This window comes from Mirounga angustirostris, unplaced genomic scaffold, assembly GCF_029215605.1.
Source record: "Mirounga angustirostris isolate CCGP_5_RB_7025 unplaced genomic scaffold, mMirAng1.0.hap1 SCAF_4, whole genome shotgun sequence".
Classification (NCBI taxonomy): Eukaryota; Metazoa; Chordata; class Mammalia; order Carnivora; family Phocidae; genus Mirounga; species Mirounga angustirostris.
This window is the reverse complement of record NW_026991712.1, coordinates 108,878,902-108,906,123: the sequence shown is the minus strand read 5'-3', so window position 1 is coordinate 108,906,123 and position 27,222 is coordinate 108,878,902. Positions and strand designations below refer to the sequence as shown.

Below are 27,222 nucleotides of genomic sequence, written 5' to 3'. Positions count from 1 at the left end.
ATGCAACTGGGGAAGAACAAAAAAAAAAAGTTGAATTATACTTTAGTGTATTGAAAACTGGAAACACAAGTAGCTTGACTCTTGGTGTTAATATACTGGTACTGGAACCAGGAAGATTTTATTATACTGTGGAAGAACGTTGTGAGAAAGATGGATAATAGCCATCATTGAGCAGTAGCTCCATGATGCAAATGAGACAGAGCAATAGTAACAAAATTCAGTAGAGTGACAGGCACGAGAACTCTTCTCTGTCTGTGCTGGGGAATCGAGTCAAACTTCCCTTTTCTAAAAGCCTCGGACTCCCAAACATTTGTCATCTGATCAATAACTAACTCTCAGTCAGAAAGAACAAGGAGAAAGATTCTTCGACAAAAAAAGTTAAAATTTTGCTTACATTATGCCTTGGGAAACTGAGCTGAAATGTGTAACATGTAACTAAAACTAGTATTATAAGACAATTACAAATATTGAAAACATTCCTGTGGCTGATATACTATGAAATCCTAATATTATTTGTTAAATATCATGCTAGGAAAATATCACATGGGCAGCATTTTCCTTGTGTTTTTGTTCCTTTTATTCCTCTGTAATTCTATATATGTAATATTTTTACATCTTGATTTTTTTAAACATGGATTACAACATACATTGTACCTTCCTCTAGTGGCTTTAGTAATACAGGACTGAGTACTCAAGCTTCTTAACTAAATTCAGAATAAATTCACTCCACTTCAAGCTCAGAATAAGAATTATTACTATTCCGATATAAGGGCTAAATATAGTAAGCCCTGAGCCAGAGTTCCATCTAATATCCCCTTTGGGACTTAAGGGAACTTTCTTCACACATACATAATATGTCTTCATATATATAATAATATTTGTAATGTAGATAAAGGTTTACAACTTTTTTTGTAACTCTTTCTTCAAAGAAAATATATGATACCCATTATTAAAAAATACAGATAACAGTGTACATGCTCTTCACATTTTTTTTTTTTTTAATTTTATTTATGAGGTGACAGGGACACAGTGAGAGAGGGAACACAAGCAGGGGGAGTGGGAGAGGGAGAAGTAGGCTTCCCGCTGCGCAGGGAGCCTGATGCAGGGCTCAATCCCAGGACCCTGGGATCACAACCTGAGCAGAAGGCAGATGCTTAACGACTGAGCCACCTAGAGCCACCAAGGTGCCCCGCTCTTCATATTTTTGATAGAATATTTGGCTAAACAGATAAAATATTTCCAGAATACCTAAGATAAGAGATCAGAAGGAAGAATTTTAAAAATAATATTTAGCTTTCTTCAGACACAAAAATTATTTTGTCAGATATTGAAATACATATTTCTCTCCTTCCAGTAGAGTTATGATATGATTTTATATTAGTTTTCCAATAACATCCAATAATAGAAATGCTTCAAATAACTATAATAAGAAACAAGATGCTGTTGAGAGGTTATCATGAGTGAGTTCTGAGTTAGGTATTTTCACTCAAATTAGGAAGCAGAAGACATGCCTAGTAAATTAAGTTTAATTAAATGCTATCAAAATATTTTGAGAAATGTCAAATATAAAAATATTTAGAGAGGAGGAGCAAGATGGCAGAGAAGTAGGAAACCTAAATGTCATCTGGTCCCAGGAATTCAGCTAGATAGTGATCAAACCATTCTGAACACCTACAAACTCAACAGGAGATCAAAGAAAAGAATAGCAGCAACTCTCTGAACAGAAAAGCGACCACTTTCTGGAAGGTAGGATGTGCGGAGAAGTGAATCCGAGGCGATATTCGGGAAGATAGACCGTGGGGGGAGGGAGCCTCCATCAGCCAATACCAGCAAGTGACAGAGCAGCGGAGCACAAAATCGGAACTTTTAGAAGTTGGCTCTGTTGAGGGACGTCACTCCAATGGCTAAGCGGGGGGTGGAACCCTCGCTGGGACAGTGTGGTCTCAGGACCCTTGGGGTCACAGAAAGACCGGGGGTGCCTGAGTGTGGAAGAGCTCCCAGGTATTGGAGCAGGGAAGCCGACTGCAGAGACGGAGCCGAGGAGTGGGCTCTTAGCACGGGGTTGCCATAAACCGTGATCTGGGGGACAGTCAGGCCACTGCTTTTCCAGCAGGGACCCAAAAGTGGCAGATCCAGGGAGACTCCCCTTCCTTCCCCAGGAGGAGCTGCACGGGAGAGAACTGCAGGGATCTACTGGGTTTGGAGACTCCACACGGGGTCAGGTGCCAGAGATAGAAACGCTCAGTCACAGGCCGGGTGAGCACGAGTGTGGCCGGAGACCAGGGAGAGGGGAGTGAGTGACTGCTTTTCTCTGGGGGCTCACTGAGGAGTGGGGCCGCAAGTTCTTGGCTCCTCTGGGGTGGAGTCTGGGAGCCCACCATTTTCACTCTTGTCCTCCGAAGGTGTATGGAAAGCTTGCAGGGAACAAAAGTTCCTGAGAGCAAACCCAAGCAGATTACTTAGCCCAGCCCTGGCAAGGCTGGGGCAATTCCGTCTCCGGCAAAGACATTTGAGAATCATTGCAACAGGCCCCTCCCCTAGAAGATCAGCAAGAACAGCCAACCAAGACCAAGTTTACCGATCAATGAGAACAGCAGAATGCCAGGACTAGGGGAATACAGCACATAGAACTCATGGCTTTTTTCCCTTGATTCTTTAGTCTTTCAAAGTTCATTTTTTTTAATTTTCTTTTTTTCTTTTTCTATTTTTTTTTTAATTCTTCCTTTCCCTTTTTCGACCAACATCTTATCAATCCCTTTTTCAAAAATCTATTTTTAATTTTTAGAGTCATATTCTATCCCTTCATACTAGTTAACCTTATTTTTGGTGTATATATACATAAAATATATATATATATATATATATATATATATATATATATATATATATATATATATATATATTTACCAGTTGTTCTCTCTTTAAAATTTTGGGATACGGTTTCTTCTAAAAGACCAAAATATACCCTAAATCTCTAGTGTATGGCTTTGTTCTAGTCTCGTGCCTGATCACATTCTCTCCCTTTGTTCTTTTTTTTTTTTAATTTCTCTTCTTTCTTTTTTCAACCAAATTCTTATCTTATCAATTCCTTTTATAAAATCCTTTATAATTTTCATCTTTACATTCATATTCCAACCTTTCATCATATTTACCCATATTTTTGTACATATATAATTTTTTCTTTCTTTAAAATTTTGGGAGGCACTTTCTTCTAACAGACTAAAATACGCCCAAAATCTAGTGTGTGGCACTGATCTATCCACCAGCCTGATCATATTTGATCATATTCCTTTTCTTTTTTCTTTTTTCTTCCTTTCCCTTTCTTGTCCCCTGGTTTCAGGTCTCTTCTGATTTGTTTAGTGTATATTTTTCTGGGGTCATTGTTACCTGTGAGCATTTTGTTCTCTCATTCATCTCTTCTCCTCTGGACAAAATGACAAGAGGGAAAAACACACCTCAAAAAAAAGAACAAGAGGCAGTACCGACTGCCAGGGACCTAATCAATACAGACATTAGTAAGATATCAGAACTAGAGTTCAGAATGATGATTATAAAGATACTAGCTGGGCTTGAAAAAAGCATGGAAGATACTAAAGAAACCGTTTCTGGAGAAATAAAAGAACTAAAATCTAACCAAGTCGAAATCAAAAAGGCTATTAATGAGGTGCAATAAAAAATGGAGACTCTAGGGGCGCCTGGGTGGCTTAGTCATTAAGCATCTGCCTTCAGCTCAGGTCATGATCCCAGGGTCCTGGGATCGAGCCCCATATCAGGCTCCCTGCTCCACAGGAAGCCTGCTTCTCCCTCTCCCACTCCCTCTGCTTGTGTTCCCTCTCTCACTGTCTCTGTCAAATAAATAATTAAAATCTTTTTTTTAAAAAAAAGGGGAGACTAACTGCTAGAATAAATGAGGCAGAAGAGAGAATCAGTAATATAGAAGACCAAATGATGGAGAATAAAGAAGCTGAGAAAAAGAGAGATAAACAACTACTAGATCACGAGGGCAGAATTCAAGAGATAAGTGATACAGTAAGACGAAACAATATGAGAATAATTGGGATCCCAGAAGAAGAAGAAAGAAAGAGAGGGGCAGAAGGTATATTGCAGCAAATTATAGCAGAGAACTTCCCTAATTTGGAGATGTAAACAGGAATCAAAATCCAGGAGGCACAGAGAACCCCCCTCAAAATCGATAAAAATAGGTCAACACCCCAACACTAACAGTAAAACTTACAAGTCTCAGAGACAAAGAGAAAATCCTGAAAGCAGCTCGGGATGAGAGGTCTGTAACCTACAATGGTAGAAACATTAGATTGGCAACGGACCTATTCACAGAGACCTGGCAGGTCAGAAAGGACTTGCATGATATATTCAGAGCACTAAATGAGAAAAATATGTAGCCAAGAATATATATCCAGCCAGGTTGTTATTGAAAATTGAAGGAGAGATAAAAAGCTTCCAGGACAAACAAAAACTAAAAGAATTTGCAAATACCAAACAAGCCCTACAAGAAATATTGAAAGGGGTCCTCTAAGCAAAGAGAGAGCCTAAAAGTAACATAGACCAAAAAGGAACACAGACAATACACAGTAAGTCACCTTACAGGCAATGCAATGGCACTAAATTCATGTCTTTCAAAAGTTACCCTGAATGTAAATGGGCTAAATGCCCCAATCAAAAGACACAGGCTACCAGATTGGATAAAAACACAACACCCATTGATATGCTGTATGCAAAGGGCTCATTTTAGACCCAAAGACACCTCCAGATTGAAAGTGAGGCAGTGGAAAACCATTTACCAGGCTAATGGACATCAAAAGAAAGCTGGGGTGGCAATCCTTATATCAGACAAGTTAGATTTTAAACCAAAGACTAGGGGCACCTGGGTGGCTCAGATGGTTAAGCGTCTGCCTTTGGCTCAGGTCATGATCCCAGGGTCCTGGGATCGAGCCCCACATTGGGCTCCTGGCTCGTCACGGAGCCTGCTTCTCCCTCTCCCTGTGCCTCTCTCCCTACTCATGCTCTCTCTCTCTCTGTCTCGGTATCTCTGTGTCTCAAGTGAATAAGTAAAATCTTTAAGAAATAATAATAAAAAAATAAACCGAAGACTATAATAAGAGATGAGGAAGGACACTATATCATACTTAAAGGGTCTATCCAAAAACAAGATCTAACAATTATAAATATCTATGCCCCTAACATGGGAGCAGCCAAGTATATAAGCCAATTAATAACAAAAGCATAGAAACACATCTACAACAATACAGTAATAGTGGGGGACTTTAATACCCCCTCACTGAATGAACAGATCATCTACACAAAAGATCAACAGGGAAATAAAGACTTTAAATGACACACTGGACCAAATGGACTTCACAGATATTTTCAGAATGTTCCATCCCAAAGCAACAGAATACACATTCTTCTCTAGTGCCCGTGGAACATTCTTCAGAATAGATCACATCCTAGGTCACAAATCAGAGGTCTCAACTGGTACCAAAAGACTGGGATCATTCCCTGCATATTTTCAGACCACAGTGCTTTGAAACTAGAACTCAATCACAAGAGGAAAGTCAGAAAGAACTCAAATACATGAAGGCTAAAGAGCATCCTACTAAAGAATAATAGGTCAACCAGGAAATTAAAGAAGAATTAAAAAAATTCATGGCAACAAATGAAAATGAAAACACAACTGTTCAAAATCTTTGGGATGCAGCAAAGGCAGTCCTAAGAGGAAAGTATATAGCAATACAAGCCTTTCTCAAGAAACAAGAAAGGTCAAATACACAACCTAACCTACACCTAAAGGAGCCGGAGAGAGAACAGCAAATAAAGCCTAAACCCAGCAAAAGAAGAGAAATAATAAAGATCAGAGCAGAAATCAATGAAACAGAAACCTAAAGAACAGTAGAACAGATCAACGAAACTAGGAGCTGGTTCTTTGAAAGAATTAATAAGATTGATAAACCCCTGGCCAGACTTATCAAAAAGAAAAGAGAAATGACCCAAATAAATAAAATCATGAATGAAAGAGGAAAGATCACAACCAACACCAAAGAAATACAAACAATTATAAGAACATTTTATGAGCAACTATATGCTGGCAAATTAGATAATCTGGAAGACATGGATGCATTCCTAGAGATGTATCAACTACCAAAACTGAACCAGGAAGAAATAAAAAAACCTGAACAGACCTATAACCACTAAGGAAATTGAAGCCGTCATCAAAAATCTCCCAACAAACAAAAGCCCAGGGACAGATGGCTTCCCAGGGGAATTCAACCAAACATTTAAAGAAGAATTAATACCTATTCTTCTGCAAGTATTCCAAAAAATAGAAATGGAAGGAAAACTTCCAAACTCGTTTATGAGGCCACCATTACCTTGATCCCAAAACCAGACAAAGACCCCATCAAAAAGGAGAATTACAGACCAATATCCTTGATGAATAATGGATGCAAAAATTCTCACTAAAATACTAACCATTAGGATCCAACAGTACATTATAAGGATTATTCACCATGACCAAGTGGGATTTATCCCTGGGCTGCAAGGTTGGTTCAATATCCACAAATCAATCAATGTGATACAATACATTAATAAAAGAAAGAACAAGAACCATATGATCCTCTCAATAGATGCAGAAAAAGCATTTGACAAAGTACAGCATCCTTTCTTGATCAAAACTCTTCAAGGGCATAGGGATAGAGGGTACATACCTCAATATCATAAAAGCCATCTATGAAAAACCCACAGCGAATATCATTCTCAATGGGGAAAAACTGAGTGCTTTCCCCCTAAGGTCAGGAACGCGGCAGGGATGTCCACTATCACCACTGCTATTCAACATAGTATTGGAAGTCCTAGCCACAGCAATCAGACAACAAAAAGAAATAAAAGGCATCCAAATCAGCAAAGAAGAAGTCAAACTCTCACTCTTTGCAGATGATATGATACTGTATGTGGAAAGCCCAAAAGACTCCACCCCAAAACTGCTAGAACTCATACAGGAATTCAGTAAAGTGGCAGTACATAAAATAAATGCACAGAAATCAGTTGCATTTCTATACACCAACAAGACATTTCTATACACCACCATTTACAATTGCACCCAAAACCGTAAGATACCTAGGAATAAATCTAACCAAAGAGGCAAAGAATCTGTACTCAGAAAACTATAAAATACTCATGAAAGTAACTGAGGAAGACACAAAGAAATGGAAAAACGTTCCATGCCCATGGATTGGAAGAACAAATATTGTGAAGATGTCAATGCTACCTAGTGCAATCTACACATTAATGCAATCCCTATCAAAATGCCATCCACTTTTTTCAAAGAAATGGAACAAATAATCCTAAAATTTGTATGGAACCAGAAAAGACCCCGAATAGCCAGAGGAATGTTGAAAAAGAAAAGCAAAGCTGGTGGCATCACAATTCCAGACTTCAAGCTCTATTACAAAGCTGTAATCATCTAGACAGTATGGTACTGGCACAAAAACAGACACATAGATCAATGGAACAGAATAGAGAGCCCAGAAATGGACCCTCAACTCTATGGTCAACTAATCTTCAACAAAGCAGGAAAGAATGTCCAATGGAACAAAGACAGTCTCTTCAACAAACGGTGCTGGGAAAATTGGACAGCCACATGCAGAAGAATGAAACTGGACCATTTCCTTACACTACACACAAAAATAGACTCAAAATGGTTGAAAGACCTAAATGTGAGACAGGAGTCCATCAAAAACCTAGAGGAGAACACAGTCAGCAACCTCTTCGACCTCAGCCGCAGCAACTTCTTCCTAGAAACATCGCCAAAGGCAAGAGATGCCAGGGCAAAAATTGGGACTTCATCAAGATAAAAAGCTTTTGCACAGCAAAAGAAACAGTCAACAAAGCCAAAAGACAACCGACAGAATGGGAGAAGATATTTGCAAATGACATATCAGATAAAGGGCTCGTACCCAAAATCTATAAAGAACTTATCAAACTCAACACCCAAAGAACAAATGATCCAATCAAGAAATGCGGAGAAGATATGAACAGACATTTTTCCAAAGAAGACATCCAAATGGCCAACAGACACATGAAAAAGTGCTCAACATTGCTTGGCATCAGGGAAATCCAAATCAAAACCTCAATGAGATACCACCTCACGCCAGTCAGAATGGTTAAAATTAACAAGTCAGGAAATGACAGATGTTGGTGAGGATGCAGAGAAGGGGTACCCTCTTACAGTGTTGGTGGGAATGCAAGCTGGTGCAGCCACTCTGGAAAACAGTATGGCGGTTCCTCAAAAAGTTGTAGAGTTACTGTACGACCCAGCAATTGCACTACTGGGTATTTACCCTAAAGATACAAATGTAGTGATCCAAAGGAGTACATGCACCCCAATGTTTATAGCAGCAATGTCCACAATAGCCAAACTATGGAAAGAGCCTAGATGTCCATCAACAGATGAATGGATAAAGAAGATGTGGTGTATATATATATATATATATATATATATATATATATATATATATACACACAATGGACTATTATGCAGCCATCAAGAAAAATGAAATCTTGCCATTTGCAATGATGTGGATGGAACTGGAGGGTATTATCTGAACGAAGTCAGTCAGTCAGAGAAATACATGTATCATATGATCTCACTGATATGAGGAATTCTTAATCTCAGGGAACAAACTGAGGGTTGCTGGAATGGTGGGGGGTGGGAGGGATGGGGTGGCTGGGTGATGGACATTGGGGAGGGTATGTGCCATGGTGAGCTCTGTGAATTGTGTAAGACTGATGAATCACAGACCTGCACCTCTGAAACAAATAATAAAGTAAATGTTAAAAAAAAAGAAAAGAAAAGAAAAGAAAAAATAGTAGGAGGGGAAAAATGAAGGGGGGAAATCAGAGGGGGAGACGAACCATGAGAGACTATGGACTCTGAGAAACAAATTGAGGGTTCTAGAGGGGAGGGGATGGGGGGATGGGTTAGCCTGGTGATGGGAATTTTTTTTTTTAAAGATTTTATTTATTTATTTGACAGAGAGAAACACAGCGAGAGAGGGAACAGAAGCAGGGGGAGTGGGAGAGGGCGAAGCAGGCTTCCTGCCAAGCAGGCAGCCCGATGTGGGGCTCGATCCCAGGACCCTAGGATCATGACCTGAGCTGAAGGCAGACGCTTAACGACTGAGCCACCCAGGCGCCCCTGGTGATGGGTATTAAAGAGGGCATGTATTGAATGGAGCACTGGGTGTTATACACAAACAATGAATCAGGGAACACTAAACACTACATCAAAAACTAATGATGTAATGTATGATGATTATAAATATTTAGAAAAGTACAAGACGTTTATGCAGATTTACATTTTTAGCTTTTAATAATGAAGTCATTAGAAATACTGTAAAGATTGAAACAAAAATATTTATATCCACCTAGTCTCTGAATTGCAAAACAAACAAAAAAAGGGTATTTAATATAAAAGTTAGTGACACTGTCTAACATAAATATCATAAGAGACTCTGTTATAGTCTGCTAGGGTTAAAAATAATTTTCAGTGATCTATATTAAAATTTTTATTATAAAATAGAGATTTTATAAAAAATATAGCTAAGATGCTATTTCTTCTAACAAATTTTATTATACTAGATTTGAAGCAAAATAAACAGTATACTTGAGAATTTAAAAATTATATATACTGATAAGTAAAATAAAAAAAACAAAAATTTGAAGTCTATCACAAGAATACATGAACAAATAAAAATATTACCCTAAACAATTCTGTGTAAAAGGAAAAAACAAAACAAAACTATAATTATTGAAGAAAAAGAACAATAATATACTAATGAAAACATACAGATGCTGACAAGGGTTTATTCAAAAAGAAATTAATAATATAAAGTGGTTTAATTATTCAATCTGGAAAAATAAAAAGTATACAACTCAAGACATTAAAAAAGAATAATAAATAAGTATAAGGATGGCAGGAAGAAAGAATTAATTAGGGAATAAGAAAACATAAAACAGAGCTAGTTCTTTTAAAGAATACATTAATAGAAACTACTACCTACTCTTATCAAGAAAAAAAACTTAAGAAAATATAATGTATAAGTTTAGAAATGCAAAAGCAAATACAATCTGAAGCACAGATGAGATATTTTTATTGTATAGTTGATAACATGTTTAAATCTACGTATAAGTTTAGAAATGCAAAAGCAAATATAATCTGAAGCACAGATGAGATATTTTTATTGTATAGTTGATAACACGTTTAAATCTACGCTAATTAATCCAAAAGTCTCAGTGAAACAAATTTTTCTAGGAAAATATATATTGGCCAATTGACGTGAGAATGAAATAGGTGAAAAGACTGATAAGCATTAAAAAAAAAAAAATCCAGCGGCACCTAACTGGTTCAGTTGGTGGATCATGCAGCTTTTGATCTCAGGGTTGTGAGTTTGAGCCCCATGTTTGGTGAAGAGATTACTTAAATAAATAAACTTTAGAACAAATTAAAAAAAAATGTCAAAGTTCCATCTCTCATAAAAAGGCTTTGAGGTCAGAAACACGGTATTTTCAAATTTAGTAAAATAGATAAGTCTCAAGGCAATATTCTTACCAACAAGAAAATAATAAAATGCTGGCAATATTCTTACCAATAAGAAAATAATAAAATGCTGGAAATTTATTTTTATAAGGCTACCATAATTCTATTACCAAAACCTTACAAAGATAACAAACACAAATAAATAAAGCAAATAAAAACAGGCTTTCAGTAGATTTGAAACTCTGTAATGATAGCAACGGTATTTGACTATCCCCTGCTATATTTCCAGTTTTAAAATCAATTACATAAATAAATGTAGGAAAAAGAAAATCTTTAAAAAGACTAACAGAGCAAATGTATATGTACAGATATAATAAAACAGTGCAAAAGTGGATACATTCCAGAATGCAAAGTGGATACATTCCAGAATGCAACCTGAGAGGTAGACAAACCCTAATTCAATACGTTAACCGAATATAAGGTCTTTATTTATTTATTTTTTTTATTTATCTACTTGACAGAGAGATAGCGAGAGCAGGAACACAAGCAGGGGGAGTAGGAGAGGTCTTTAAAATGGCATTTAAAAAAAATTAACACCCCTCCACCATTAAAATAAAAAAATAAATAAAATTTTAATATTCTAAGTCTAGAAAAATAAAATATCTGTTCAATATGATTAAAAATGTTATCTCAGAGACAAAAAAAGATGTCATGTATTAATAATCTTTTATAACATACTAGAGATTCCAGCCAATGAAATAGTGTAAGAAAAAATAGATTATGTACAAATAGAGAGCAGATAAAAGTCTCATTATTTTTGGTGACAATATCTGACTAGAAAAATGTAAAAATTTTAAATTAAGAATAACCAAGCTATATAGATATGAAATAAACTGAAATTATCCAACAGTAAATTTAACTAAGAACATAGTTGGGAGTAAAGATGAATTAAATTTGGCTTTGGGTATGATGAGTTAATGTTATTTGAATGATAGATGTGCTCATTCAACTACTAAGAATATAGGACTAGAGTTTGGGGCTCCTGGGTGGTTCAGTCAGTTAAGCATCTGACTCTTGGTTTTGGCTCAGGCCATGATCTCACGGTTGTGGGACTGAGCCCCACATCGGGTTCCATGCTCAGTGGGGTGTCTGCTTGGGATTCTATCCCTGTTCCCTTCCACCTCTGCCCATTCGTGCTCTCTCACTCTCTTTGTCTCTCTCTTTCTCTAAGATAAATAAATAAATCTTACAAAAAAAAAAAAAAAAGAATACAGGACTGGAGTTTGAAAGAATGGTTTTAGAATAGTCCTTATTTTATTACTTGGCAAAAGTAAATTCTCAATTATTATCTGTTGAATAAATGAAACAAACCTATTAGAAAGAAAAATTGAATAACCAAGATAACGCTGTAGATCATGGAAGCCAAAAATGCATGCATACATACATATGTACAGACAGACAGACACATACACACATACATGAGAATGTGTCATATGCTGCACAGGAGTCAAACAGTATGAACTTAGAGCAAAATTCACTTCATTGCCAGGAAATTATTGTTGACTTAAAAATATAAAATGTTAGCTGAGAAGTAGAAACAGAAGGGACGTTAAGAAAAATCTGGTGAGGAGAAATAGGAGGTAATAAATGTAGACCTTTTAAAAAAATATTTATCTTCTTATGGCTAAAGTTAAGTCATAAAAGCTGCAAGTATCCTATCCTGCAAGTCCTCAAAACTGAAAAAGAATCTCATTGCTGTCTCTCCTTGTAACTATACATACAATTCAATTTTTACAAAGCAAGTTTTAATACATATCTCTTTCTCATCTTAAAACAACCTGAGAGGTAGACAATAGAGTATTAACCTCCTCTTTAATTTAGGTTCTAGGGGCGCCTGGGTGGCTCAGTCGTTAAGCATCTGCCTTCGGTTCAGGTCATGTTCCCAGGGTCCTGGGATCGAACCCCGCATCGGGCTCCCTGCTTGGCGGGAAGCCTGCTTCTCTCTCTCCCGCTCCCCCTGCTTCTGTTCCCTCTCTCGGTGTCTCTCTCTCAAATAAATAAAATTTTTATTAAAAATTAATAATTTAGGTTCTAATTTTTTTATATTAAATTCACAAGGTTTAAAAATCAAATGTTCAAAATGGTAACAAATTCTTCCCACACCTTCCCAAAAGCAATCTTAATGCTATCAGATTCTTCTCTTTCCAGAGACATCCTCTGCATATATAAGCAGATAAGTTTATGTTTTACATAAATGGTAGTACACACTTTTACCTTTGAACAGATATTGACCAAATCTAGGGATATTAATTGACTTTGTCAAAGTTATCTGACTATAAAATTAAAAAGATGCATGGCTAAAGCTAAAATGTCTATTTTTCCGGCACTCAGTACATTCACTACTACTACGTCCTTGATGGGCTTCCTAATGAGAGTAATGGGTAAGCCCTAATTTATGCAATATATCTGGCACTGCAAAAATTGAATGTGATTTTGCAATTACTTATAAGGTAAATTGAGAAGCACTTTAAATTAATTTCTGATTCATCTTCAATTGGTACTAACACCTAATACATTACTGATTCATCTTCAACTGGTACTAACACCCAGTATATTAGTTTACACTTAATATATTAGTTTGAAGTCCTAATAAATATTTTCCTTATTTACTGAGATTTAGGTAGGAACTTGTATTCAGAATGAAAGACATTTAAAGAACTTTTCAGAATATATTTTTAAAAATCAAATAATCATCCTTAAATGATCTATTTTGAACAGTATTTTTGAATGCCAAGCTTTCATAAAGTTGTGCATATTTGTTCTGTGTACTTACTTGCTATAAGGTTTTTTGTTTAGTGATTATGTGCAAATGCTTCATCTCAACCACTGCCAAACAAAATGTAATTAAAAGTGTAAAAGCACAAAATAATTGTTTTTAGTGTTTCCCCTTTTGATTATTTTAGTTTTTATTTCTAAATGCAAGAGCCACGAGTTTGTTAATCACTTTTCGAAGTATCTTTTGCATGCACTTACAGAATGTATTATGTAAATCACACTACTTTATTAATATACTGTATATATCTACTACTATATATAATTAACATTTTTGAAACAAAAATAGCAATATGTTCAAGTGAAGAGCCAGAGTATAATACTTGTAATTAATAGAAAGGAATAGGAATATCTACAAATTGTCAAAGTATAAATGTTAACTTTTGACCATCTTTAAAAGAACATTTACTTCACAAAATAATGAAAAACACAAAGCTGTTGCTTTCTACCACGCTGATTTGCTGCTTATGTTAAGAAAGGATTATCACATTAACACTACTGACATTATACATACAATAAATAAAATAAATCTCTGTAAGAAATTATGGTTCAAATTGTGAAATACAAATGTTTCAGAGTGCATACAACTTGCATGAAAAAAATGTGATTAAAGAAACCAAATCCTTCTATTAGCTGCAGTGAACCCCTAAAGCAATTTAGGAATTTGTTTCTTACAGACAATTAATCACATGCAGGCGTGCCAGATGAGAACTATTGATTGCCCTTTTCCAGGCTAGTGGCATTCAGACAGTAGACAGACAAATGCCCTAAGCAAGGAGAAGCATCTTTCTGCTTCTGCCTGGTATAGCTTTTAATTGTTCTTTCCTAAAATGTGTGACATTTTGCTGTTAATCTTTAGTGTAGAGCTTACTCCTTTTTCTTTGAGCAATACACATGTGTTACGTTTTCCATTTACCTTTACACCAAGGTCCTTCATAAGCTCAATCTCAAAATTCACTGCATCATATGGTAGCCGGAACTGAGGAATTTCAGAAATACTGAGAAAAGAAAAAGAAGCATTTGTGGAAAAAAATCACTAGTCTTTAAAAAATGCAACATGTCTATACTGATCAGTATTAAAGGAATAAGCACCTTTTCTAAGAGTATTTTCATATCATATGAGTGTGAGAACATCCAAATTTTATATGCATGACACAATATTATATGAACAACAGTAGAAACAGTAGCAATGATATGTAAATAAATATAAACAGTGGAAAACAATAAATAGACAATTGGTCAAAAGCAATTCCAACACTTTTAAGTTTATTAAAGTATTTAATTGAATTATCTACTAACAATGCTATGAATTCCTAAGAAAAAATCTTAAAAACACAAAAATTGGGGTGCCTGGGTGGCTCAGTTGGTTAAGCGACTGCCTTCGGCTCAGGTCATGATCCCGGAGTCCCGGGATCGAGTCCCGCATCGGGCTCCCTGCTCGGCAGGGAGTCTGCTTCTCCCTCTAACCCTCCTCCCTCTCGTGCTCTCTCTCTCTCACTCTCTCTCTCTCTCAAATAATAAATAAATAAAATCTTAAAAAAAAAAACCACAAAAATTAGCTGAAACTACTTTTAGTGTTTAATATACATATATACATATACACACATACATATATATTCCACAAATACACCACTAGCTTGGTTCAAATTCAAATCTGAACTTTGTATTACCATGCTGTTTATGATATTATGGGATTAGTTCATGTGATTTATAGAACACTTTTTATAGTAAACCAATCTTCTATTAAAGCAATAGGTGTCCCCCCAAAAAAGGATACAGTCATTAAAAAGTAATCCTATTTAATATCAGCACTCGCTGTTTGCACCTAAAAAAATGAGTCCTAAAATATAATTATTTCAATAGTGTAACAGTTTATAGAGTACCAAAGTTAAGGGCAAATACCTCTTCAATGTTTTATAGCAATAAAAAGGCTATATATTTTCATGAACATATAGTAATTTATTCAGATATCTACTTATTCAATAAGCATTTACAAAGTGCCAGACACAGCATTAGCTGCAGTGACTTGATGGTGAATTTTACCAAATTCCCACTTTCAATATACTCTCCTTCTGGTGGAGAAAGTTACATAAACAGATAATTACAATAAAATGTAGTACATGCAATGAAAGAGATATATCCAGGGATTATGTAAATAAATTTGTAAAATAAGTAATTGTTGAAGATGAAGCTCATGGATCATTCAGTGCCAAGTCTTCCAAAGTGCACATGCAGATTTTTCATTCTTTGGTGACTAAAGAACTTAACCATTCAATTAATTTTCATACATAAAACAATTAGCAAGATACCAAGCTCAGTGCTACAGAAAATATAACACATTTAACAGTATAAAATCAATGCCCTATACTAAAGGAGCTTTCCATCTAGTTAGGATATAAGATTATATTTAAGAGTAAATTTGGGCCTAGGTCAGAGATAAAAATCTCTTAAGCTGACTTGTGGACTCTAGCCACACTATCTCAAACTCATCATAATGCTCTGGGCACCACAGAGAGGTGAATATGGACAGTTGTAATTGTGACATATTTTATTCACCAGTGGATGAGGTCAGCAGACAGAAGGGAGATAGACACACATACGCAGTACTGTTCGACAAATGTAAAATATCAATGTGAGCCAGAGTGTTTCAAAGAAGGGGAAGCTTATTATGGGATGAGATAATCAGGCAGGTGAAATGTGACAAATGATCAACTTTCAGTTAAGTGGAGAAGAGGGAAGGCATCAGAGGACAAAGAAAATGACAAGGGGGAGGAAGAGAAAGGGGAGGAGGACAAAAGTGCATACTGTGTTCAGGGAATGGCAAATGAAGCAGAGTGGTGGCAGGAGGCTTTAGCAGGAACACCACAGCCCTGCAGTCAGATTCCCTGAGTACTAGATGAATTCCTCCTTGTCTCAGAGCTTTAAATGCCATCTACATGTAATAAATCTCACATTTTTATCCTCAGACCTAAATTCCAGACCTTTAGGTTCACTTGGATGTCTAATAGGCATCTCAGATTTATCATGCCCCAAACTAAACTTTGGGTCCTCCATCCTAACACAGGCCCTCAGACAATTCCATTTTATGCGTTGCTCAAGCCCCAAATTCCATCATCTCTATTCCCTTACCAGCATAATTCCAAACCCAGGTGCAGGCCATAAGGGGGTGTATTGAGTTAGACTATTTAAAACAGTTATAAGACTGATTAAAATAAACCTGTTTTGTATTTTCACCATGAGCTGCTCTCAACAATGTCACTGGTATTCTGTCTCCCCACCCTCCCAAAAAATCTTCAGTAGATCTAAATTCTAAAGAATCACTATGGTTGCTTAGAGTTCTAGTAGTATGTGTATAAGCTTTAAATTGTCCCATTTTTATTACCCATTCTTTAATAAACATTGAGCTCTACAGGGAAGTTAATGTGGGAAATTCCAGTTAAACACTGGCCACTGGCACAGGCTGATTCAGTTATAAGCATTCCTTGTTCCAACTGCCCATAAGCAGCATGTGTCTCCACCCCTTACTATTACCTGTTCTAATGTTTAAACGGTTGATTTGGAAGTGATAAAAGATAGACATGACACAGTATGAATTACTTCAACTCTGTAATTTTGAACAACTATGAGGAGTTTTTGTCTTTCAAATTAAAATTAAAATAGTGAAACTGTGTGAACTATATCTTTAATATTGAAATTATTTCAAATGTCAATGTCTCGTTTTATAGGAAGGAATCAAAATAATTTTTATTACCGATTATTACATAATTCTTTTTGAAAATAACTTTATTACATAGACTAGACAATAAGCACGTTTAAAAAAAAAAATCTATTCCAGGCATCAGATGTGCTAGGTACATATCACTAAACTGCCATTTAAAAGAAAAAAAAAAAAAACCTAATGAATTTATCATCACCTGACATATTCTATATTTGGTTTACTGTTTGTTATTGTCTGCCTCCTATCACTAGAGTGTAAGCCCCATGAGAACAAGCACTTTGCTTTGCCTATTTTTGAGCTCTAGTGCCTGAGATAATGACCAGCACATAGGAGATCAATAAATATTGAAGGGAGAATGGAAGGGAGGAAGGGAGGAAGGGAGGGAAGGAAAAGGTAGGTAAATCAGGTCATGGCTTTTGTGTCAAACTAGATCCACTGTCTCCTAGATTACGGGGAGCTACTGAGATTTCAAGTTGAAGAGTGATATAATCAGATTTAGAAAACTACAAGAAAAATGAATTTGAAAAAGACAAATCAGCAAGCAAAGAGAACTATTTGGAGGCTACACTGTAGTGGTGAGATGTTTGAGGTGAAGGGGTAAAAGGGCATCTTAAAAAGTATTCACAAAATATAAATTGCCAGGATACTGAAGAGTAGTGCAAATGACTCCCGTATGTCTTGGTGATGCCACCCACTGAGAGAGGAAACTCAGGAAGAGGAGCAATACTGCTATAGTGAAGTTTATAAGAGGAGATGTCCAAGATGTGAATGTATGGCCAGGACAGAGAGAGAGGTTAGGACAAATACAGATTTTTAAATAATTTGCATGTAACTGGTAACAGAAACAATGAGAGTAAATGAGATCACTGGCAAGACTATCTGGTGAGAAAGGGGATATAAAAGAATGAAAGACAGAATTTGACTGGAAGGATTACTTCCCAAGTTTTTTGTGCTTATGAAAACAAACTTTTATTCCTCTATCTGTGCTCTTCTAACAATCTAAAGTGTTGAAAGAAATTTTTTCTTGTGGCAACTGTAAATCCTTTAGCACTGTCAGTGGAATGTCAGAAAACCTAAAAACAGTAACAACTCCAAACCAAACAAAACAAGAACTTTCTTCCATGTTCATGTTTCTTTCAAGTAAATGGAATCTACCTGTAACAACTCCCATTCTTTTCAACTCACAATTCTTACACTTTAATAGAGCTTTGCTTCTCTGTATATGGTACAGGTACCACACTTTAAATTTGTGTTACATCACATATTTTCTCAAAATATTTCCTATTGGTATAACTATTTCACCTAAATCCCATTTTTTTTATTGTGAATCAATACGAAATGCAACAGACATAGTGTAAATGTTTGAAATAACTGAAGCAAAGGAAACCATTGCTCTGACTATCCTACATAACAAAAATGTCATAGTTCATGTATATTAATTTTTAAAAAGTGCATACATATATATACATATGCATGCATGCACACTTACAGTCTGTTAATACCATCTTTATTTCTCTTTGTTACCATAATACCAATCCCTTTAGCCTTTCTAAACTCATGTCCTGAAAAAAGAAGCCACAGTGGGAGGAAAGCAAAACTACTGATTATTTTAATATTGTTGCAACGTCAAAAAAATCAATCATGTTCAACGCAATAGGGATTAAGTCCTTGCTACCTTTCACCAACCCTAGTGATTTTTTTTAAAAAAGTGGTTGTGATACTAGTTCACCAGGGATAAAAGAATCTGTTTGGATGCAAAGGAGAAGGAAAGATAAAACCTGACATCACCTCTTTAAGCAACTGATTTCAAATACAAAGCTAATTTAATCTTTTTTAGCCACTTTAAAGATACAAGAGAATGAGAGGCATCTGTAAGTGAGAAAATAAATTAACAGGAAAAGGTTGTGGTTGTAATGCTGGCTAAATTCCATGTCAGTTTTTATAATCCTGTAACAGTGGCACATAATACCTCTTCCACGGGATGGTCCACAAGAGGCTGATTCAACATTTCATATTGTCCCTAGATACTGGGAACATTCAAAGGCAAAGGAAAGAAAATAAATCAAAAAAGGATTTAAAAAAATGTTTGGTCATTAATCCAGGAGAGTCTGTCCCACTAGAAAATGCTCAGCAAATACATAAAAATACACAAGTTTAGTGGTAGTTTCTATGATTTAGAAATGCCTATTCTGCATCTGAGTTACAAAGAGATGGAGATGCTAGCAAACATAATAATAAGCCAAAATTGTCCACACAGAATAATTCACAAACAGGGCCTGTTCCATTTTAGGCTTCTTGTGAAAATGCAATTAAGGGGCAAAAAGATTTTTCCTAGACTACTAGGGTATACACCAATTAAGTTTGTATTTTTTAAATTAGCTCACATATTCATTGATGTGTATAATTGAAAAAAAAGTACAATACTTATACATATGTTGTTAATAGATTATGTTTTTCCCAATTAATAAAGCTGTGGTGATAAATCATTCCAGCAAAATAATATATTAGGTATTTACATTCCAGGAATAAATAAAAAAACTTTATAAAATATGTGTAATCCCTTAAAACTCATGGTGGTGAAACATCAATACAGAAAAAATAATTATTTCTTGAGAATCAGGTTATTTTTTCTTCACTTTATGCTTCAGATCCTCTTCAACAGGTTTTCCTATTATATGATACCTTGGCTTGATGATTTAATCAAATAGTTCTATATTAATGCAAGCTTATCTTGGGTTTAGCATATAGTCATTTGACCAATATTGAAATTTTATAATTATAGACACAAATTTATAGGTTTCATAAAATATAAAAAACATAAGCACAAATTTTAGTCACAATTTGATTAAATGTATTCCCTATGATGTTTAAATATGATAAACTCACTTTGAGAATAGTTCAATAGCCATTACACTTAAATGCTAAGTACAACAGATATGCCAAATGACAGTATTTTATAATTCATGATTTTCTGATGCAAGATGACCTATTTATGAAAAACACAATAAATTAAGTAATATTATTAACTTCCCACCCAAATCCTTTCTCATTTTTACATCAAATGTTTTAAGCAATACCCATTACCTATTTATAATAAACTTTATTTCATTCTAATCACAAATGTAATATATGTTCACTATAGAGTTCTATTTACTTTAAATGAAGCAAACTTCTCCATCCAATTTCTTTTTTTAAAAAATATTTATTTATTTATTTTAGAGAGAGAGTGCAGGGAGGAGAGGCAGAGGGAGAGAGAGAGGGAGAATCTCATGCAGAGTCCCTGCTGAGTGTAGAGCCCAAGGTGGGGCTTGATCTCAGGACCCTGAGATCATAACCTGAGCCAAAATCAAGTCAGATGATTAACCAACTGAGCCACCCAGGCACCCCCCTCCATCCAATTGCTAAGTGTGGTTTAAATATCTGAAAGTCACTGATACAAAGTAAGTATTTTTCATTTCAATGAATGAATCTTCATGGGAATAAAAGACTATGACTGACTCCTGATTTATAATAATGATGCTGATTAATATCAAATATTAGTAAAGAAAACTGCATAAATATACATTAAAATGGGACAGTTTTAGTAGACTCTGACATAATTTTAATCAAATGCAAAACTTAAGAGATTTTAAATTCAAAATATGTAAGCAGGAAAACATGTCTATGTACACAACAAAATGAATTGTCTAATATTCTATAGAACTAGGTTTTTCCCATCTCTAATTTCTGTAATTTTCAGATGTATCTCCATTAAAAGACAGATTCACAGGGATGAAATGAGTTTTTATATGACTGGTTCCTCCATCCATAAAATATTTTGCTGAGATTTATCTTAAATTCACAGAACTAGACAGAGAAATTTTTAAATAAATATTGCTTAATGCCAACTGTAAATTTAAAGTGAATAATGAAATCAAAATTGAGCATTTGGAAAAAGAACATTTAAAATATGATCTGAGAGCTTGAAGTTCCTATATGATTATGAACCAACAATATTCATAATTGTTTTGCCCCGTCATTTTTTTTTTTAATTTTATTTATTTGACAGAGAGAGACACAGCGAGAGAGGGAACACAAGCAGGGGGAGAGGGAGAGGGAGAAGTAGGCTTCCCACTGAGCAGGGAGCCTGATGCGGGACTCCATTTCAGGACCCTGGGATCATGACCTGAGCCGAAGGCAGCCAGCCGCTTAATGACTGAGCCACCCAGGTGCCCCTACACCATCATTTTTGATACTATAAACATGAAAAAAAGTGTAGGCATTACCTTAAACCACCAACATATTCTTGTTTTTCAAAGATAGTGATGTCAGAGTAGCCTAATCGAGCCAAAAAGGAAGCACAACTTATACTTGCAGGCCCAGCACCAAAAAGAGCAACCTTTGCAGAATAGGCTTCAGGCATTTTTTCTGGAGGAGGCAGAGAAGGATTCCGAATTTGTGTGATATTCATTGCTTTGAACACCTATGGAGAAAACAATTGTCATGGTTAAAAATTGTAAACTAACTTTTATATCCTCAAACATATTTTAATTTTTCAAATGTATTAGTGTTTTAAATAGAAATATGGAGTACATTTTCAGTATTAATATGTTATAATTAGAAGTTGTATTGGGTCACGTAGATGACATCCTGTACTTGACTCTTTTTCAATCAAAAGGAATTCCTTTCCAGGGTCACAACTCTTATATGAAGTATTTTGGCTCTCTTTACTTACACCCATCTCTAGGCCAAGTTAAGTGCTCCCTCTCTGAGAACCTACAGTATATGTTATATGCCTCCAACATAACCACTTACCGATGTTTATGTGTCATGTTTCCATGTTAGTCAGTAGAACATTTGTTCCTTGAGTCAGATAATATATCATTTATAAACACACACACACACATATAACTTACTAACTGTATGTTTTAGGTATTTTAAAAATCATGTTACCATTGTACAACCAGCAGTTAGCACTAACCTGGCACATAGAAAACATTCAGTAAATAATTTGTTGATATCTGCTTCTGATTATGATAGATTAGCTTTTGAAAGATAACTTTTAAAAATATTTTGGAAACACTGGAGAGCTACCTGAAGTAATAAGCCAGACTGGAGGGGCCAAGATCTCAAGAGAAAAGACAGCAGCAGAGAAGTGAGATTACAGTTCAGGATTTACTTTTACCCTGGGAAATCAACCATTTCATAGCAGAAGGAGGAAGGCTATGAATCTTGTAGAGGACCACAGCTCAGAAGAGACAGCAAGAGATTTTGGCAATCTCTCAGGTCTACAGAGACACAGGGTTTGGGGAATGTAAGAGAACAGAAATTAGAACCAGAAGAAAGTGCAGAAAAGTGAGCTTACTTTTTGAACTACATAGGGTAAAAGGCTAGGAATCTAAACAGAAAATCTCTGTGAAGAAGAGAATAACTTTCTGTACTCAGAGGAAACAAAAACAAGTGTAGTAATAGCTAAAGAAGGAAGAACCCTAGCAAACAATCGGCTGAAACCCTTGGAGAGCTACACTCTACAAGTGGGACAAACCAGAGGTAGACAAGCAGCCTGAATCAGCTCAGTCCTTGTGAATGAAGGTGATTAGTGATTAGTCCACACTGTATTTATTTACTAAATGATAGGATAATAAGTTAACGATAGCATTTATAAATTTTCATATACAAGGCCTGGTTTTTGGTAAAAAAGGCTAGGCTTGCCAATAACTAAGGACTAAAAACTGCCAAGAAATTTAAAAAAAAAAAAAAAGAGAGAGAGATGCATACAAAATCCAGTAAGTGTAGTTACCAAACATAGATTTTAAAATAACAAGGATTAATATATTCAAAAACAACATAATGAGAATGTGAACTTTACCAGGAAACTGGAATTGGAAAAAAATAAAAGAAATATGAGAATAAAAATAAGTGAAGAAAAGAAAAAAGAAAGATAGAAAAAAAAAAAAAACTAAGCACATGTATTTAACAACAGATGGGATAGGTGAGCAAAAAAGGGCAAGCAAACTAAAGATGGGTCAGTAATAACTATCTAGACCAAAGCATAAAAAGCAAATAGGAAGGAAAATACAGGAAGAAAACAACAAAAACAATAACAACAAATAAACATGAGACAAAAAAGACAACAGAGCTAATATATACATAATTGGGATCGTAAAAGGAGAGGAGAGAAAATGAGACAATAGCGATATTTCAAGAGAAACAGACCAAGAACTTCTCCAAACTAATAAAAGACATGAAGGCAAGAAGTTCTAAAACCTTTAAAAAGGTAGATATAAAGAAACTCATGCAGATCACAATAAAATTGCTATGAACCAAAGTAAGAAAAAGAAAACACTGAAAACAACCAAAAAACAAAGACGCAGTACTGTCAACCAGCAACAAAAAAGGGCTGAAAGCTTTCCTCTCAAAAGCATTGATGGAAGAAAGAAGACAATGAAATGGTATTTTTTTGAGGAGTGAAAGAAAATATCTTCTACCTGGAATTCTATTCAGAAGGAAAATATCCTTCAAATGTGAAGGCAAATAAAGACATTTGCAGGGAATATTTGTTGGCAACAATAAAAGAAATACTGAAGAGTATTAAAGGAAGTTCTTTAGGAAGAAAGCATATCACAGATAGAAACACAGAAATACAGGAAGGCATACAGGGCACTGAGAATTATAAATACATGGGTAAATGAAAAGGACACTGACTATAAAAAGTAATAATGTCACATGGAGTTTATTATAAATGAAAACTGAAATATACGATAAAAAATATTAGAGGTTAAACTGAGTGAAAGTGCACTGGATCATAACACTGTCTAGGAAGTAGTAAAAATACTAATATTTATTAGGCTGTAATCAATTTAGGACGCATGTTGTATGTCTACAGTAACTACTAAAAGAATAGTAAAAGAATAATAAAAAATTTAATAGCTAAGTTATTGAGGGAAAAGTCAAATTTTAAAAATACTTTATTATACAAAAGAAATAAATGAGAGAAAATTAATGCAATAGTTGGGTGGAGGGAGAGAGTAGAAGAGGAGAAAACAAGTAGTAAGATAGTCAATATAAATACACACATGTGAATAATTACATTACATGTAAATGGATTACAATTACAATTAAGAGATTAAGATTATATATAAACCTTAAGCATAAGGACACAAAAAGTTATAAAGGATGAAAAAAGTTATTCTATGCAAATACTAACCAATAGAAGGCTGGTATAGGTATATCACCAGTATCAGACAAATTAGACTTTAAGGCAAAATGCATTACTAAGGTTAAATAATAATAAAAATGTCAATCTGCCAGCAAGATTTTCCAATTTTAAAGTTACAGGTACCTAATAACAATTTCAAAATCTATAACGAGAAATAGAACTAAAAGTGGGAAAGATGGATCAAAATTTTCTCACTATTGTCTTCTCATCAAAACTTGACTGTCAATAGAAGTAGCCTATGAATAAATACACATATGAAGGGTTAATAATGTAATATTTAAGAGATTATCTCACAAAGTTATTTGCATTTAATAGGTAACTCAGGCAAAGGGAGTTTTCCTTGTGAGTAAGGGATCAGGGAGATAGAACTTGATGTTTTTCTTGCATTCCTACCCTATACATCACCAACTACTCAGAATGAAGTAAAGCCATTCAAAATATTTAAGGAATATCCAAATTATCTCACTTAAAAATTAGAGATGGGGTGCCTGGGTGGCACTGTAGTTTAAGCGTCTGACTCTTGGTTTTGGCTCAAGTTGTGATCTCAGGGTGGTAAGACCAAGCTCCACATTAGGCTCCATGCTCAGCGTGGAGTCTGCTCGATGTCTCTCTCCCTCTGCCCCTCCCCCCTGCTCTCACCCTTTCTCTCAAATAAATAAATCTTAAAAAAAAAAGAGATTATTATCAACAAGTACTACATGACCTAATAATGTAGTCTAAGCTAAATGGCCCTCAGAAATGTCCCCACAGCATTTTGTCATTTTTATTTTAATACTTCATCACATTTTACTGGTTTACTTATCAGGTTCTTCCCTTAGACCACAAGATCTTTAAATGTAGTCATCATATTTGATTTCATCTTTTAATTTCTAGTGTTTTTATATAAAAAGGGTGTACATACTAATTAATGAGTTTAAATTAAATTAGTAATATAATACTTTCTTATTTCCAGCAAAATTTAGGGTTTTACAAATTACAGATATATATTATTGCTCCTTCCTTTGCTATCCAAATAGCACAGATTATCTCTCATATTATTTTTTAATCAACACGTTTTTAGTTTTCATTTCTTTTTAACAAGCTGAAAAAGAATGAAATTCTAATTCAAAATTAATATTTTACTGAATCATTAATAGAAATGTATTTGAGGTCTATTACATTTTCACAAAGATTTCACATACTTTTCACAAATCAATATTTAAAACATACCTTTAACATAACCAGAGAGAGCTATAGCTAATTTCATTTGGGAATTGAATAAATGCTAATCTTTCATATTTAGTTCAGTACTCACAGCTTTGTCCTATGTTAAAATTTACTACCATTTACTAGCATTAAATGGACTAAAGGCTCCAAGCAAAAGACATAAGGTGAAAAGATGGAAAAAAAAACAAGAAACAAGGCCCACGCTGTCTACAAGAGACTCATTTTAGATGTAAAAACACCAGCAGATTGAAAGTGAGGGGATGGGGAAACATCTATTATGCAAATGGATGTCAAAAGAAACCCAGACTTGGAATACATATTTCAAACAAAATAACTTTAAAACAAAGACTGTAATGAGACAAAGAAGGACACTATATAATAATAAGGGGGGAATCCAACAAGAACACCCCACTTACGTTAATGTACAGATCATCTAAGTAGAAAATCATCAAGGAAACAATGGCTTCCAATGACACACTGGAACAGATGGATTTAACAGATATATTCAGAACATTCCATCCTAACCCAGCAGAATACACATTCTTTTCAAGTGCAAATGGAACATTTTCAGAATAGATCACATATTAGGCCACAGAAGAAGTCTCAACAAATTCAAGAAAACTGAAGTCATCCCATACATCTTTTCTAACCACAAGGCTATGAAATTTGAAGTCAACCACAAGAAAAAATCTGGAAAGACCACAAATACATGGAAATAAAATAACATGCCACTAAACAAAGAATGGGTCAACCAGGAAATAAAAGAAGAAATTAAAAATACACATGGAAACAAATGAGAATGAAAACACAATGGTTCAAAACCTCTGGGATGAAGCAAAAGCTTTTCTAAGAGGAAAGTTTATAGCAATACAGGCGTACCTCAAGAAGCAAGAAAAATCTCAAATAAACAACCTAACCTTGTATCTAAAGAAGCTAGAAAAAGAACAAGAAACAAAACCTCATACCAGCAGAAGGAAGGAAATGATAAAGATTAGAGCAGAGATAAGTGATATAGAAACTAAAAACAAACTAGAACAGAGCAATGAAACCAGGACCTGGCTCTTAGAAAAAAAATCAATAAAATTGATAAACTTCTAGTCAGACTTATCAAGTAAATAAGAGAAGGTACTCAAATAAATAAAATTACAAATGAGAAAGGAGAAATAACCAAAACCACAGAAATACAAACAATCATAAGAGAATATTATGAAAAACTGTATGACCAAAAATTGGACAACCTAGAAGAAATGGTTAAATTCCTAGAAACACATAAACTACCAAAACTGAAACTGGAAGCAATAGAAAATTTGAACAGACTGAAACCAAATTAAGTCGGTAATCAAAAAAATTCCAATAAACAAACGTCCAGGACCAGATGGCTTTACAGGAAAATTCTACCAAACATTTAAAGAAGAATTAATACATATTCTTCTTAAACTATTCCAACACATAGAAGACAAAGGAAAAGTTCCAAATTCATTTTATGAGGCCAGCATTACCCTGGTACTAAAACCAGATAAAGACACCATTAAAAAAAGAGAACTACAGGCCAATATCCTTTGTGAACATAGATGCGAAAATTCTCAACAAAATACTAGCAAAACGAATTCAACAATACATTAAAAAAACCATTGACCACAATCAAGTGGGATTTGATCCCAGGATGCAAGGGTGTTTCAGTATTTGCAAATCAATTAATGTGATATATCACATCAA

General features: G+C 34.9%; 1 protein-coding gene across 1 annotated transcript in view; it reads right to left on the bottom strand.

The window, feature by feature from the left end:
* Positions 1-27,222, bottom strand: part of DPYD (dihydropyrimidine dehydrogenase) — an 800,443-nt gene that overhangs the window by 543,053 nt on the left and 230,168 nt on the right. Inside the window, exons 6-7 of the mRNA XM_045897134.3 lie at positions 21,368-21,564; positions 14,301-14,382 (exon numbers count right to left, since the gene is read on the bottom strand). Coding sequence (XP_045753090.1) covers positions 14,301-14,382; positions 21,368-21,564 — 279 coding nt within the window. The remainder of the gene's footprint in view (positions 1-14,300; positions 14,383-21,367; positions 21,565-27,222) is intronic.